This window comes from Nannobrachium achirus, assembly GCF_963921795.1.
Source record: "Nannobrachium achirus genome assembly, chromosome: 16".
Taxonomy (NCBI): domain Eukaryota; kingdom Metazoa; phylum Chordata; class Actinopteri; order Myctophiformes; family Myctophidae; genus Nannobrachium; species Nannobrachium achirus.
In genome coordinates, this window is record NC_137823.1 from 53,486,803 (window position 1) to 53,502,441 (window position 15,639).

General features: G+C 45.5%; 1 protein-coding gene across 3 annotated transcripts in view; it reads left to right on the plus strand.

The window, feature by feature from the left end:
- Positions 1-433: 433 nt before the first annotated feature.
- Positions 434-15,639, plus strand: part of fynb (FYN proto-oncogene, Src family tyrosine kinase b) — a gene marked incomplete at its 5' end in the record, with an annotated part of 44,009 nt that continues 28,803 nt past the window's right edge. For all 3 annotated transcript variants that reach the window (XM_080744300.1, XM_080744301.1, XM_080744302.1), the window contains 2 exons: positions 434-683; positions 6,413-6,509. In XM_080744300.1, the coding sequence (XP_080600426.1) occupies positions 434-683; positions 6,413-6,509 (347 nt within the window). The remainder of the gene's footprint in view (positions 684-6,412; positions 6,510-15,639) is intronic.

The window sequence follows — 15,639 nt, forward strand, 5'->3', positions numbered from 1 at the left end:
GTCTGGTGTTGCAAGACCCAAAACACCCAATGAACCCAGGATACATCCTTGATGATGTGTCCAAGTTGCAACAAAAGTGTTTACAGGAACTCACTTTTGATCTTTTGTTTGAATAGTCACTTTATCACTTTTTCCCCCCACCACATTGAAATGAAACTAAAAGACCAAGTCTGAACAAAAAGTTACTCCGCAGAGAAAACCTTGAACTCAGCGATGGGTTCACTGGTTGGTACAGCGCGGTGCAGAGAAGTCTTAGTGAACGTATTAGTGAGGGTACATGGGGTTATTGATTTAACCCAGTCAAATTTATAATCCTCCTTCTTCTCTCTCTTTCTCTTTCTCTCTCTCTCTCTCTCTGACTCCGTTGTCTCCCTCTGTCTCCATCTCTTCTCTCTCTGTCTTGCTGATGTCCCCCCCACAGATATTATAGATAATGGGCTGTGTGCAATGCAAGGATAAGGAAGCCAGCAAACTCGCAGACGACCACCGTGACACCAGCCTCTCCCAGAGTGCCGGCTACCGCTATGGGGCCGACCCCACGCCCCAGCAGTATCCCAGCTTCGGGGTCACGGCCATCCCCAACTACAACAACTTCCACACCCCCGTCGGTCAGGGGATCGCTGTCTTCGGAGGGGTCAGCACCTCCGCTCACACTGGCACGCTGAGGTCACGAGGAGGCACAGGTAAGGGTTCCATGATGATGATGTTGATGCGGTTTGAAGGTCCAAGGCTTGAGCTGTCTTTTCAGTGACCCTGGTTTGGTTACAGTACAGTAGCTTTATTTCAAAGTCAGGATGGTGGGGAGGGGGCACGGTGGAGCAGTGGTTAGCGCTTCGCCTCACAGCTAGAAGGTCCTGGGTTTGATTCCCGCTGGGGGATGCTGTGGGTGCTGGGGGCGTGTTTCTCCCTCCGCGTCATCAGCGCCCACACCCTAGGTGGGGTCGGCGATAGGGCCTTTCTGTGTGGAGTTTGCATGTTCTCCCCGTGTCTCCTAGGTTTGATACCCTCACAAAAACATGCAGTAATCCTGGTCTCAATAATGCCTCCCCCTGGCCAGCCGGGGCGCCTGATGGAGGGGAAAGGAACTGGTTGGAATAACGTGTTCCTTCCACGCGCTACGTCCATCCCAGGGAAATCCCCCCTGTCAGGTGAAAAGAAACAACTTGGACTACTCATGCATTGAAGGAAGCATGAGGTCAGTCCGTTGTCTCCCCAGGCACAGCAGAGGGAGAGCAGAGCCCAGGATTACATAGGCAATTGGCACTGGGTGAAAATGGGTTGCAAAATTGTGGGATAAAAATTATAAAAAAAAAAAAAAAAAGTCAGGATGGTAAAAAATCATGTACAGTGTGCTCAATCCAGATGCATCACAGACATTCCAAAAGACACCCATTATGCATGGGGACAGGTGCATGGTTAGCCATGAAAAATAAATCACTATCCATCTAGGACTGACCCACAATTTAGTTATAACTTTGTATAAAGTGTGTTAAAGCTGACACGTGCCATTAATAGTGTAGAGGCTGTCTAAAACAGTTGCTACAAGAAGATAGTAACGACAGCTTGAATTGCATTCTGAATGACGTTTTATGTTCTAAAATTCTGGCACCCCAAATTTCCCATAGTTGGATCCCTAAAACCCTGAAATCCACTTGAAACATAGAAACATAGAAACATTGGGTGCCCGGTGGCAGAAAAAAGGCAATGTAGTCACAAAAATCAATAGGGTTCGTCCTCTCTAAAGACATAGCAATCTGTCCATTCGATTTTGGGATGTTTGGTGTGCAGTTGGTATTTCTGGCTTTACGTGGCACTAGGAATGAGGACAGGCCTCGGCATTTGGGATCGTCCTCTGGGGTCTATGAAGGTGCAAGTAATCCAACCTGAACTTCGATTTTGACCAAAGTGGTAAACAATTAACTGACCCACTGACACAGCTACTGTATAGCTACTATAGCTAAATGCCCAGTCATAACACTCATGGAGCCTCCAACATCAATACAGTACGCCAAGAGTCTTCAACAGGGGGTCTGGGGACCCATAGGGGGTCCTCAGAGTTACTACAGGGGGTCCTCCAAATCCTTGTGAGATAGAATATGGATGCTAGGTTTCAACATAAAAAGGAGAAGGAAAAAAAACGTTTCTGAGAACTTTAGCCAAAAAGAGCAGATCTACAAGCTCACAACGCTGTTGTGAGCTTGTATATGGGCTATTTTGGTGTAGAGGGGAAAAGCACAGTGAAATGTCAAGTTTATTAAGTATTGACAGTTCAAGTGGTTACCGGTAAATGTCTGAAAACACAAACTGACATGAAGCCAAAATACACAGACGATTGTGCTGTCAAACGATGAAACTATATGGAATCTATGAAAAGGTTGTGGGGGTCCCTGCCTTCATCTCTCGCTCAACTAAGGGGTCATTGGCCTGAAAACGTTGAAGACCCCCCTGTAGTACGCTCTTTCATGTGGCTTTCCACATCCCCCCACCCATCCCCTCATTTCACCAGCCCATGCCCTGCAGCTCCGCTCCCAGCCAACCATCCACAGCCCTGCGAGGAACGTCCGGCTGGTATTAGCACAGGTCTTTGTGTGTCGGGCCTCATTGTTTGTGCAGGGAATATTCCTAGTCAGGATATCCTTTATATTGGGGGCGAGCGTCGGCCTCCGCTCCGACTCAGAGGAACTCTGTGCGTTTTCCACTCAACTTAGCAGGAGGCCTCTCCCTCTCAGAGTGTGGATAATGTTCAGTCAGCGTCAAATCCACTCAGTGGCTGTCTGGGGAACCCCGGGGTTGAACTTTTAATTTTTTTCCCGGTGGGGAAATTTGGTTGCGATTTGCCCTTCCCTTTCGAATTATCTAATGACAATTATCTGTCTCATACTAAAGAAAAACAAATCTAATATATTCACCAGCCTATAAATAAATATATATATATAAAAAAAGATTCTGATTAATAATTGTGATCATAATAACAGGCTATATTCATGCAACCCTACACCCCACCCTTGAGCCTTCTGGGTAGAGTTACTTTATGGTGCTGCCCAGTTTGTGTGTGATAAGATCTTTTTTCTTTCTTTTGTCTAAAAATACACATCAACTTGAATCCAACATATTATTAACAAAGATAAGATTTAATTTACACAACACAGATGACAGTACTGTCAAACAAATCTATGAAGCCATCAAAGCTGCAGCAGCACTTGAAGACAACCATAGTCACTTCAAAGAAAAACCTATAAGCTACAAGCTCTTTTCAAATCTCTCAACTGAAAACAGACATTGATGAGACAGGCAGTTCTATATGGTGAGTTTGCTTTGCAAACCTCTTATTAAGTTGCACAGAAGTCCTAAGAAAAAAAAGAAAACAAAATAATGTAACATGGAATATACAGTATATTTAGCGGGGGTCCCGTCTTTCCCTCAGCTGAGACCTGAAAAAACACTGAACTAACAGTACATGAGTGCTTGCTTATATAATAATTTCCCCAAAGTTAAGTAACAGTTTGTCCCATGACCTTACGTAACTAATTAAGTAGGGCACCAAACCAATCATCAATAACCACACATAATAACCAGGCACCAGCTTTTGTTATGTGACAGTGACAGTCGATTCTGAGAGATTACAAGTACCAATGTTTGAGGCTTAAAGGCACTGCATTTGTCTTTCTGTCTTTCTACCTGCCTATACGTCTTTCTACCTGTGTCCTCTCTCTCCGCTCTGCCCATTTGTCCCCTCTGTCTCCACTGTCACTCTCTGTTCTTAATCACTTAAACCCCATATGGGTGAACACCAGAGCCCCTCAGGGCTCTATACTAGTGCCTTTTCTTATTGTGGGGAAGGCTTTTGCTATTTTCTGCTAAAGCTTTCCCCACCATACGGATGTTGGGGTTCAAGCAGCAGCCAGGTCCTACCCATTGCAGCCACTACCAACCAGAGCCTTACAATAGCTCTCCATATCAACCCAAGGACACAGATAGACACGGCCAGGCTGGGGCCTTTTGAATTGAGCTGACTCCCATCAAACCTCATGATGGGAGTTTAACTGACCCTTGAAGAAGAGGCCGTTCAATTTACGCTGTGAGCAAAGCCAAAAGAGAGCTCTGTGACTGCACCGCACTCACACCTCACCTTCATTACTGATTTATCTCATAAGGTTGGTACATTTTAAGGCTTTTAATCATCTGGCAAGATACGTTGAGCTCCCATTTGTTCAAATATTGAAGGCAGAACTCAAATATGCAGACATCTGGTGTCAGGGAGTATAGCCATTTAAATCATTTAATATAGATTTATTAAAGGGGGTGTACGACTGTACGTGATATATTCTAGTTAAAATAAGTGATAAATAGCTCTATATTCTGTTACTGATCATTGCTACAGTGTGTTTGCTCAGGACCGGGGGTCTCACTCTCCCTTGTCTCGTCAACCGTTTAGTAAACAGATGATACATTTTCAGATAGGGATATCTATTTTATCCAATCAGGAGAGAGCGCCCATACAGAATACACGATCAACAACTTAAATTGAAAATTATTAAACAAAATAACTTTTTTTTTTTGTTTACCGGATACATTCTTTTTGACTGGATAAAATCAGTATCCCGACCTGAAAATGTATTTTGTGATTACTAACAAGCCAATCTGGGAACCCAGATCAAAGAAAGGGCGACGCCCACTCGGTCTGTCTCTCTTCCTTCATCATTGACTCTGTCTCGAGAGATTGCTAACAAGCTGAAGAGATGGGGAGATCCCTGTCACTGAATAAAGACTCTATCTATTCTATAGCAACGATGGAATACTTTTTTTTTAACCAATTTTTTAATACCAAAAACACATCACAAAGCCCCTTTTCCACAGGCCCCACACCACACCACTCCACACCACACCGCCCACTTGTGCCAGGTTTTCCACTACAAGGACCTGGGTAGAGTGGTGTGAAAGTGGTACTAAACAGGGTACTAAAAAGTATCCACTCTAGAGTAGGTCTGAGCTAGGCCAAACAGGGCTAAACACTTCATAAAGACTAATCACTCACTGACTTTTCATTTAGACCACCAGGATATAATTGTAATACATCATAATAGATTTTATTGTGTTATAACCACTATTATAATCTATTATAGTGTATTTTAATTATCATAGTAATACATTAATACTTTATAATGTATTATAATCACAGTTATAATCCATTACAGTGCATTATAATTAGGATAGTTGTAATACAAATTTATATTGTATTATAATCACAGTTAAAAGGGTAAATTTGTTTCTTACCGTTAGGGATACTTTTTTGTAATGGAAAATGTAGATATTTTTATGTGGTGCGGTGTGGTGTGGTGTAGTGTGGTGTGGTGTGGTGCTAAAACTGCAGTCGAAATTACAGCCCTTTTTAATGTCAAATAAAAGGTTTTGCAAGGCAGTCACGATCACCATTTGAGCTCTGATGGTGCAGCGGCAGCGGCTGCCAGGCTTGCTTGGCGGTAATACAGACCTCCCGCCAAGAAAGAACACCCTTAAAGGTTAAGTGGGTGGTGAATCTGGCTGTTAACATGCACTGCTGCAGCTGAGGATGTGTGTGGGTGGGTCACCTCCACTGGGCCACATTACAGACGTGAGCGGAGCGTTCACTGCATTTCTAATGCACTCATCCCTTTTATCTGCTCCACAGTGCTCTCCGATGGCATTTCCCCCCTCTGGGTATTTGAAGTGCGTTTAATACTCAGAATCTCAGATAATGCAGCCATTGTTCTTAGAATATATTTGGATCCTAGTCAACGGTTCAACCTGCAGGGATGGCGTACTGGTTTGGAGCTCTGCGTGTGTAGTACTCTCTGTACCTTCCTGGCTTGGGATCGGATCAGGCAGAATTCTCGTTAATCACATGAACGCCAACGTCCCTATTCTGGGCATGTTATACAAGGCAAACATTCTGCGAAAATAGGCAAATATTAGGCAAAAATAGCACACAACAATGCATCGCAGTGTACGTGCTGTGTTGTGAGCTTGTTGATTTTGTGTGAAAAAAGGATGGGGGAGTATAGACCCCTAGGGGAACCAGTTTAAGTGGTAACTGATAGGATAATAACATTTTAGGTAAACTAAATCAGAGGACCAGAAAGAAATATTAAAAGTATTGAAAGACATGACGTGAAACCATGCACCCCTTTATGGAAACGTGGTTTTGCACATGTCCTCTTACCACACATTCCCACCGTCATCAATAAATTTGATGAGTGCATGTAAAAGATATTCCTATTTACTGTAACACATGTAGAGCTTACCATGCATTGTCACATACGATTGCAAGGTTTATTCTCTCCTCACTAATCGCCAGAGTGCTGACATTGTGTGATTTCTCTCTCTCTCTCTCTCCCTCTCTCTCTCTGTCTCTCTCTCTCTTTCTCTCTCTCAGGAGTCACCCTCTTTGTGGCACTTTATGACTACGAGGCGAGGACGGAAGACGACCTCAGCTTCAGGAAAGGAGAGAAGTTCCAGATTATCAACAGCACGTAAGTCGTTGCAGCTCCTTATCTACACCTAACTGCAGGTGCTGCCTGCTGACGCTCCCACAATACCTCTGTCTGTCTGTCTGTCTGTCTGTCAACCATTTACCTATTTTCGGCATGTCATTATAGATGCACATTTGACTTACATTTTATAACTTTGACTTTATAACAGGTTCCAGAAATAGCAGATCTGCAAAATCGCAACACATTGTTAGCTTGTAGATTGTCCATTTTTGAATGGTAAAAGGAGAGATGGGTGTTCAGCATCAGAAATAGTTTTTTAATCTGAAAAGTTTAGCCCAGGCCGAGTTCAGCCCGAAGCCCGTTAAATATATGACAAACTGGGCTCCTGTCAGGGAGTGTTGATAACCAGAGCATTTCAAATGATGTAAAGAAACATTCATTTCATTTTTTGATTATTGTTCATTTTCATCTCTTCCTTCTCCAGAACCACAAAACATCAAATGCACAATAAACAGAACAATACATAACAGTCCATCAGTGAGAGATAAAATAATCAATATGAAAAGAATAAAAGGATAAAAAATGTAATAGAAACAAGGCAATCATTGATAGATCTGTGCTGACGTCCGGGAAAGTTTGAGGATGGTTTTAAATATTTTAAAGCTTCCTGACTCTAATATCTTTGTGTGTATTGAATTCCACTTCGCCACTACTTTAACAGAGAAAGCTGACAGACTAAATGCTGTCTTTCTGTGATACCCAATCACCCCCAGAAGATGGCATGGTCACTGCCAGCATCTTCTACCGCTGGGAACCCACCAAAAAAAGCTGCTCACATGCTTGAGGCTCCGTGTCCACCAAGATGTTTTTGTGCTGCGCATGTCTTTAATTGTTTATAACGTGCAGGATTTTTGGAAACTCCTGCAGCTTGACGTTGCGCAGGGCATTTACCATGCGTAAAATCACTTTTAGTCGAGCGCCATGGCGTTTTCAGACGAGAAACAAAAGCCCAGTGGACGCGGGCGGGCCTTATTGTGCTCGGACACAGGGTTTGTGCGGACAGTTCTCGCCAAACCTGACCACAGCAGGACGCCTACTCTGCTCAATGTGTTTCATTGAGAATGCACGCAAAAACTCCTTCAGGTGCATGAGTGGAGTGTCCCTGAATGTCTGCATTCATTAACATGGAGCAGGAAGAAAATCTGTGTCTGACTCTGTGGACTTTGCTTGCGCATCTGGTGGGTTTCAAGGGTGAGTCTTCTCACTTGGACCAGCGGGGTCGCACTGCGCTTCTCATGTGAATGCACAGACAGGCAATCGCTCTACGGGTAAACGGCAGACGATCTACACCTACTTCAGCTGTGTCAAATCATTGTTATGTGCGGCACGTAAAAAAAAACATGACCACTCTCCAGCTCTGGTCTCGGGCGGGCATGTGTATGAAACGAGCACGAACGAGACAGAGGTTATATGGCCAGTTGGGGGGTCCTTTCCTTGGCATGGAAACCTATGGGAAACTACTTTTAAACATCAGGCATACATCAGAGTAAAATCAAAATAGATAAAGTATTATATTTTGTCTGGTTGTTACCGTGATGATAATCCCTTGCCTTTCTGAAAATCTAATTATTTTAGTATTTGTTTATAGACTGTGTGTACGCAGACTTTAGCGTGGCCACATCTGCCTGGGACCACGTTGTTCCCAGGCATCAGCCAGGTATCAGCCAGACAGATGTGGAGGAATCATAGCATGTATGTACACAAACACGGACGAGATCAGGAAGTCCTCCTTCCTTCTGAACTAGGACAGGAAGTGCAACTGCCCTCGTTTCCTATGCCTGCAGCCATGTTGGCTCGCGTTACGGCCAGTCAGCAGAACTGCCCAAAGACCGGCTATTTGGCCAGCTGTGTGTGTGTGTGTGTGTGTGTGTGTGTGTGTGTGTGTGTGTGTGTGTGTGTGTGTGTGTGTGTGTGTGTGTGTGTGTGTGTGTGTGTGTGTGTGTGTGTGTGTGTGTGTGTGTGTGTGTGTGTGTGTGTGTGTGTGTGTGTGTGTGTGTGTGTGTTTGTAGCAAGAGGCATAACAGCTCTTCAAGCAGCCTGGCCTCAGAGCCTACGGATGGTTTTCATTTTCTCTCCCTCAGCATACCATGTTTCTCTCTCTCTCTCCCTCTCTCTCTCTCTCTCTCCCTCTCTCTCTCTCTCTCTCTCTCCCTCTCTCTCCCTCCCTCTCCCTCTCTCTCTCTCTCTTGTATGTCACAGTGATCCTCTGCTAGCTCGTCCTTCCTCCTCAAAGACATGTTTGTTTGTTTTGTCAGTCTCTGTAGTGTGTGCAGTGGCATTTGACAGTGGGCGGGTCCCCCCCCCCCCCCTCGCTGACAGGAGGACATGCATGTTATGTCATGTGACCCCATTCTCCCGTACTTCCCCTCGTGATGATTACACTGATCAGTTGGGTGCGGCGGCGCGCCGCGACCTCATTCTACACATTGACCTCATTCGTCGGTACTGATTAGGCTGCGATCGCACCTGTACTGCACTGTATATACATACAGTACATACCCCTCCTCCAGAGCCCCAGCATCCATATTCTGGTTTAGACTAGGGTTTAACTTAAGTGGTTATTACATCCAAACTGAGGGTCTACAGTGGTGCTCATCTGAAAGCAGCAGCACATTGGATAGTTACACTATATCCCTTTCTAACGGGAAAATGCTCAGCCAGCTGGGAAGCAATTTGAAAAGCGGGATGAATCAGAGTGACTCCATGATTCACGTACCGATGTTTAAAAGAGCATACATTTCAGCATACATTTTCAGCAAATTGTTTATAGCAGAGGTCTTCAAAAGGGGGTCCTCAGAGTTACTACAGGGGGGCCGCCAAATTTTTGTGTGATAGGATCATGTATTTTACATTAATAACTTGAACCATAGCATCCCTATTCTTAGTGGAACATTAGCCAAAAAATGGAAGATCTACAAGCTCACAACGCCTCACGCTCAAACAAGTCTAAGCTGTATTAGAAATCCATGAACATTTAAATCTGCAACACATTTTTTTACGTTATGTAGTGGGGGTCCCTGCTTCATCTCTCTCTCAGCTAAGGGGTCCTTGGCCTGAAAATGTTGAAGACCCCTGGTGTCAGTGTCATCTGCACCTCACCGCACCACACCCCACCTCATCACACCACTCCACACCCAACCTGGAAGACCCGTTGCACTTCCTGTGCATTCCTGTGCACCACCTCGCCCCCCCCCCCCCAATCCATCCTCCCACGCCCCATGCTGTTCCAGCCTGCTTCAGTCTCCCTGCTTCTGGTGGTAGTGGTGGTGGTGGTGGTAGTGGGGCTCCTTCTGGCTGCTCACACGACACTGACCCCTGCTGGAGAAGACGTGTAACAGCAACACTATCAAGGGAACACCACCACAACCGCTGCCTGCCAAGCCTCAGCCCTTCTTTCCTCCTAGACCTGCTGCTGTTGGTGCAGCCAAGGCTGGGGCTTTAGCTGGCATCAGCAGGCGGTCCCTCCCTGGCAGATGCCTGCCTGCCCAGGCTGCATGGGGGGCAGCCTCACGTGAACAGGCGCGCTGCGGGGACACCCGAGGAGAGGCAGGGAGCCAGGCACCGACGGTGGCACACAGAAGGAGCTGTTGTTGTCCCCTTTTGTGATGGCATCTTAAACCCATTTAGGCCTGGAATTGTTGAATGCTTTAACCAGTGAAAAATAGCAGATATACAAGCTCACAGCGCGGCACCGAGTGCCGCGCTGCGAGCTTGTAGATCTGCTATTTTTGGAAAAAGTTGTGAAAATGTGTGCAAATGTTTGTATTTTCAAAGCGAACGTTTGTAACTCAAATTTTGCTTCTGGGGGGGGGGGGTCCCTGGAACTAAATATTTTGAGATGGGGGTCCGTGGCCAAATAAATATCAGTTTAGGGGGTCCTTCACATGAAAAAGTTTGAGAACCACTGACATAGTAGTCTCTCAAGAACAGACTAACTGAGCTCCAGTTAAGTGAAAAGGACCTTTTCTTTGACGATGGCTGGCCAGATTGCTGACATAGAAACAGAGGTTTTTCAAAAAATCTTAGAAGGATTCAAAAGACACTTAAAGAATCGGGTCAAAATTCAAATTTTCACGATCGGTGCCGCGCTGTGAGCTTGTATATCTGCTATTTTTCAATAGTTAAAGCATAAAATAATGATACACAATAAGGTGTACCCGTTCTGACTGGATTAACACGCACAGGAAGCTGTGTGTGAATGCACATGCAGCGTGTCATGGCCTCTCCCATCCAGAGACAAGGGGAGGGTCTGGGTGTTTACAATGCCCAGGCTGTCAGGGAAACCTTGTATCTCCACATTGATTCTTTTTACCTTGTTGTTGTAAATGAATGCACTTCATGGTGTACTAAAGTAGTCTATATGTCTATAACAGGGGTCTTCAACGTTTTCAGGCCAAGGACCCCCTTAGCTGAGAGAGAGAGATGAAGCAGGGACCCCCACAACTTTCTCATAGATTCCATATAGTTTCATCGTTTGACAGCACAGTTGTCAGTGTAATTTTGGATTCATGTCGATTTGTGTTTTCAGATATTTAAACCACTTGAACCGTCAATACTTAATAAACTTGACCCTTTCACTCTGTACTTTATTCTGCTACACCAAACCTCTTTGCTGAAAATTGCCGATCTGCAAGCTCACAACACCTTGCAGCGCGAGGCGTTGTGAGCTTGTAGATCTGCTATTTTAGGGCTCGCCCTCCCCCCCAACGAGCGGTTAGAGTAAGAGCTTGTTAGAGGATTGAATCTGAATCGTTCTGATGGGACACTGGGCTGTGAATAAGTATCTGAAGCTGTGGTGGTGTGGTGAATAGCTGCTGGTTATATATATTTATATATGTCCAGGGGCGTCACAAGGGGTAGGAAAGTGGGACTGAGTTACTGGGGGCCCAAGGTGGAGGGGCCCCTAATAACTTTATCTATTGAAAAATAGCAGATATACAAGCTCACAGCGCGGCACCGAGTGCCGCGCTGCGAGCTTGTAGATCTGCTATTTTTGAAAAGTTGTGAAAATGTGTGAAAATCTTTGAATATAATGTATTTTTTAAGCGAACATTTCAAACTCAAATTTTGCTTCTGGCGGGTCCCTGGAACTAAATATTTTGAGATCGGGGTCCGTGGCCAAATACATATCATCCTTGACATAGGTTTCTTGCACACATTTTCACGATTTTAAAAAAATAGCAGATCTACAAGCTCACAGCGCGGGCACTCGGTGCCGCGCTGTGAGCTTGTATATCTGCTAGTGCCCGCGCTGTGAGCTTGTATATCTGCTATTTTTCAATAGTTAACATTCATGGGGGGCCCCGCACTGAATCCTTGTACCCAGGGCCCAGAATTTGGTGTGACGCCCCTGTATATGTCTCCTTAACTCCATTCTTTCAGCACATAGAGCCCTGTGTTTCTGCAGGGAGAGAGAGGGGATTAGTGACGGGTTAGAGCTGTGGTCCTCAAAGTGGTGGGCCCTGGGAAACCCCCAGGGGGTCCTTGAGGGGATTCCAGGCGGTGCCCAGGAAAATGCATCAAAATCAGTCAAACCACATTAAACCTCAGTAGATAATAGCCAATCTACAAGCTCACATGCAAACGTGTGGTGAGCTCGTAGCTTGTGGAGCTTGTATAGATCTGACATCACATTAGTTTAAACAACACAAATATTGTATTTTCCGGCGGGTGTCTGCGGCCAAATTCATAAACATTTTAGGGTCCTTGATATTAAAACGTTTGAGAACCACTGGCTTTGCAGGCCAACGGCAAACATGCCAACACACAAACACACATTGTCTCTTCTCTGAGTCCCCCTCGCGTCTCTCCCCTCTTTTCGTTCTCTTCCTCCTCTTGTCTCTCAGGACAGATCGCTGAGGGCAGGATTCCCTCCGTCAGTCCGTCTGTCCTCTGTCTCCCTCAGCCCCGTCCCCCCCCTCCTGTCTCTCTGTGCCCTGAGCGTTGCAACTGTGCACTAGGGATGGGACAATAAGCGATATTATCGTTATATCGTGATAAAAAAGACTCACGAGAAACGTGTTGTGGAGATTTAATTTATTGTGATATCGTCCTCCGTCATGCACTGGGATCAATTCAACTTTTTATTTGCCGAGCTGCATATCCGGTACCAAAAACCCTCTATTGGTAAAACTTTGTTATAATATACAAACTCGATACAGTCTTTTTTTGTCACTCTCTACCCACTCTCTTTGCCAAAAAATTAGCTGATCTACACGCTCACACGCGTTGTGAGCTTGTAGATTGGCTATTTTTTGGCGAATGTTCCGCCCCTGGATAATGGATGTTAAGGAGATTTTGATTATCGTGATGATATCGTAAATCGCGATTTCTTTTGTCACAATAATCGTGATATGAAATTTTCATATCGTCCCATCCCTACTGTGCTCACACTCATTCTCCTGCCTCCTGAGGGGACGCTCCTCTCCGCCTCCGCTCGCCTCCCTCAATCAAAAGGAAAACTGTTTCTGCTTGTGAATGTCGTCCCCACCAGGCCATCGCTCATCATGGCTTCATTCACACCACATGAACCCCCCCATCCCCATCCCCTCCCTTATACTGCTTTATCTCTCTGTGTGTCTCTCTCTCTGTCTCTCTGTGTGTCTCTCTCTCTCTCTCTCTCTCTCTCTCTCTCTCTCTCTCTCTCTCTCTCTCTCATATTCACATTCTGTACAACACCCACCCACCCAATACACATGCATACAGCACACACACACACCCACACATGCACGCGTCACACACATACATACAACCCCCTCCCACACACACACACACACACACGCACACATGCACGCGTCACACCACACACACATACATACAACCCCCCTCCCCACACACACACACACACACACAGCCACACATGCACGCGTCACACACACACACATACATACAACCCCCTCCCACACACACACACACACACACACGCACACATGCACGCGTCACACACACACACATACATACAACCCCCTCCCACACAACACACACACACACACACGCACACATGCACGCGTCACACACACACACACATACATACAACCCCCTCCCACACACACACACACACACACATACACAAAGTCATTCTCTGGTTTATGAGTGATGTGATTGTGGCCAGCGCCTGGTGGTACCATGTGTCACAGAGACATGGTGATGGGGGTCTGCTGGAGGGGGAGGGGTGTGTGTGTGTGTGTGGTGTGTGTGTGTGTGTGTGTGTGTGTGTGTGTGTGTGCGCGTGCGCGTGCGTGTGGCGCGCGCATGGGTGGTTATTCAAAATAGAATAGGCTGTGAGGTTTGTTTACAGCTGTAGTGTGAGACGGTAGTTTGTAATGATTATGTTTACATTCACCATGACAAAATATGACAAAGTGATTCCACATACAGTAGAGTAGATGACATCAAACTCCTCAGAAATCTGGAAGGAACTCAACCGTATCTCTGTCTTTATCAGTAAGAGTAATGGTCAGTATTTGGTGTTAAGCTCGCCAACGCTTTCCCTGCATTGCCATGGTAGCCGAAAACACCACCAGATTGTCCGCATGGATGGACATCAAAAACCACAGCCAGCCGTTCTCCCCTCTGCCTCACAATGGCCCAGATAACTGCCAAGACGTTGCAGTTAATAGTGCATTGTAGGAAGCATCAGACAGCGAAGCACCATGTCAGAATGGGACGGGAAAACTGTATTTCTCAGCCGGTGTCATTTGCACGTCTTCAAAACTTTGTGTCAATTGACACAGTGCTAAAATGCTTCAAATTAATCACCTAAACCCTCTATCTTAATGCAATTGACCTTACAGTAGTTGCAACTGTACTTGGTCAGCTTTTTTATATCTACACCAAATTTCATAGCCATAAATAGCCGATCTACAAGCTTACAATGCATCACGTTGAGAGTGAGCTTGGAGATCGGCTACTATGGGCAATTGTCCCCCCCAGAATAGGAATTCTGGGGTTCAAGTGGATAAGATATGGGAATGGGATAGAGAGAGTACCAGAAAGCAAGGGAAAGATGACACGTGAGGAAGGGATGGGGAAGATGACCAGCATGCATGGGCAGATGAAAGACTCTGGCGCCGAGGGAGGGGGAGGGACGAGCGAGCCAATAGGAACTGGTGATGGCTATTTAACTAAGGAATGGAGGGAGGAGGACATGAGTGGAAGACAGTAATGACTGCGTGGGCAGAAAGGTTACTAAGAGCACTCCCTCCCTCTCCTCTTTCCAGGGGTGTCGCACCAAATTCTGGGCCCTGGGTATTACTGCGGGCCCCCCATGAATGTTCTTCATAGGGGGAGGGGGGTTTACCCATTTAGACTGGGAACGCATTATTAAGCGTTATTTTGTGCTTTAACTATTGAAAAATAGCAGATATACTAGATCTGCTATTTTTGAAAAATCGTGAAAATGTAGTTGAATTACATTTCAAATGGTTTTTGACGTACAAAAAAAACAAATGTTCGCTTAAAAAATACATACGAGATAAAAAAAAAATAATAATACATACCATACGTATATTCAAAGATTTGCACACATTTTCACGACTTCACGACTCGAGCTTGTATATCTTCTATTTTTCTATTTTTTCTCAGAAGCTTCTGATTGGCTGAACCAGAGTTAGGGAGCGCTCTGTTGTATCCACTTGGACCACGCGGAGGTGCCGAAAGTCGGGGGGACGCAGATTTACTATTCTGTCCATAATGGCACATAACTCGGTAATGGCGCTGAGTCGTCTCATGCGACCATGAGCCAGTGAGCCACGTGAGGCACTGCCGAGTGAGCGAGTCGCCGTGTCGAGTGCGCCTCCGTAATCTCCACTGAAAACATGCGCTCCTTTACAAGAACCTATCTGAAACCTGGTGGGTTGAGGATTCACGAGCCGTGGACATATCACAAGCAAAGGGGCCATAAACGGCAAGACGTGAAACATATTAGCTCCTCTATTATTCTGGGCATGTCACAGCAGGCAAACTATTTCTAGAAAATAGCCGATCTACAAGCTCACAACTCATTGCAATGTGTTGCCTGTAGATCGTCAATTTTGAGATTTGGTGTAAACAGAAAAAAGTATAGCAGTAATAGTATACTAGACCCCTGGAGGACCCCGGCCAATGAAGC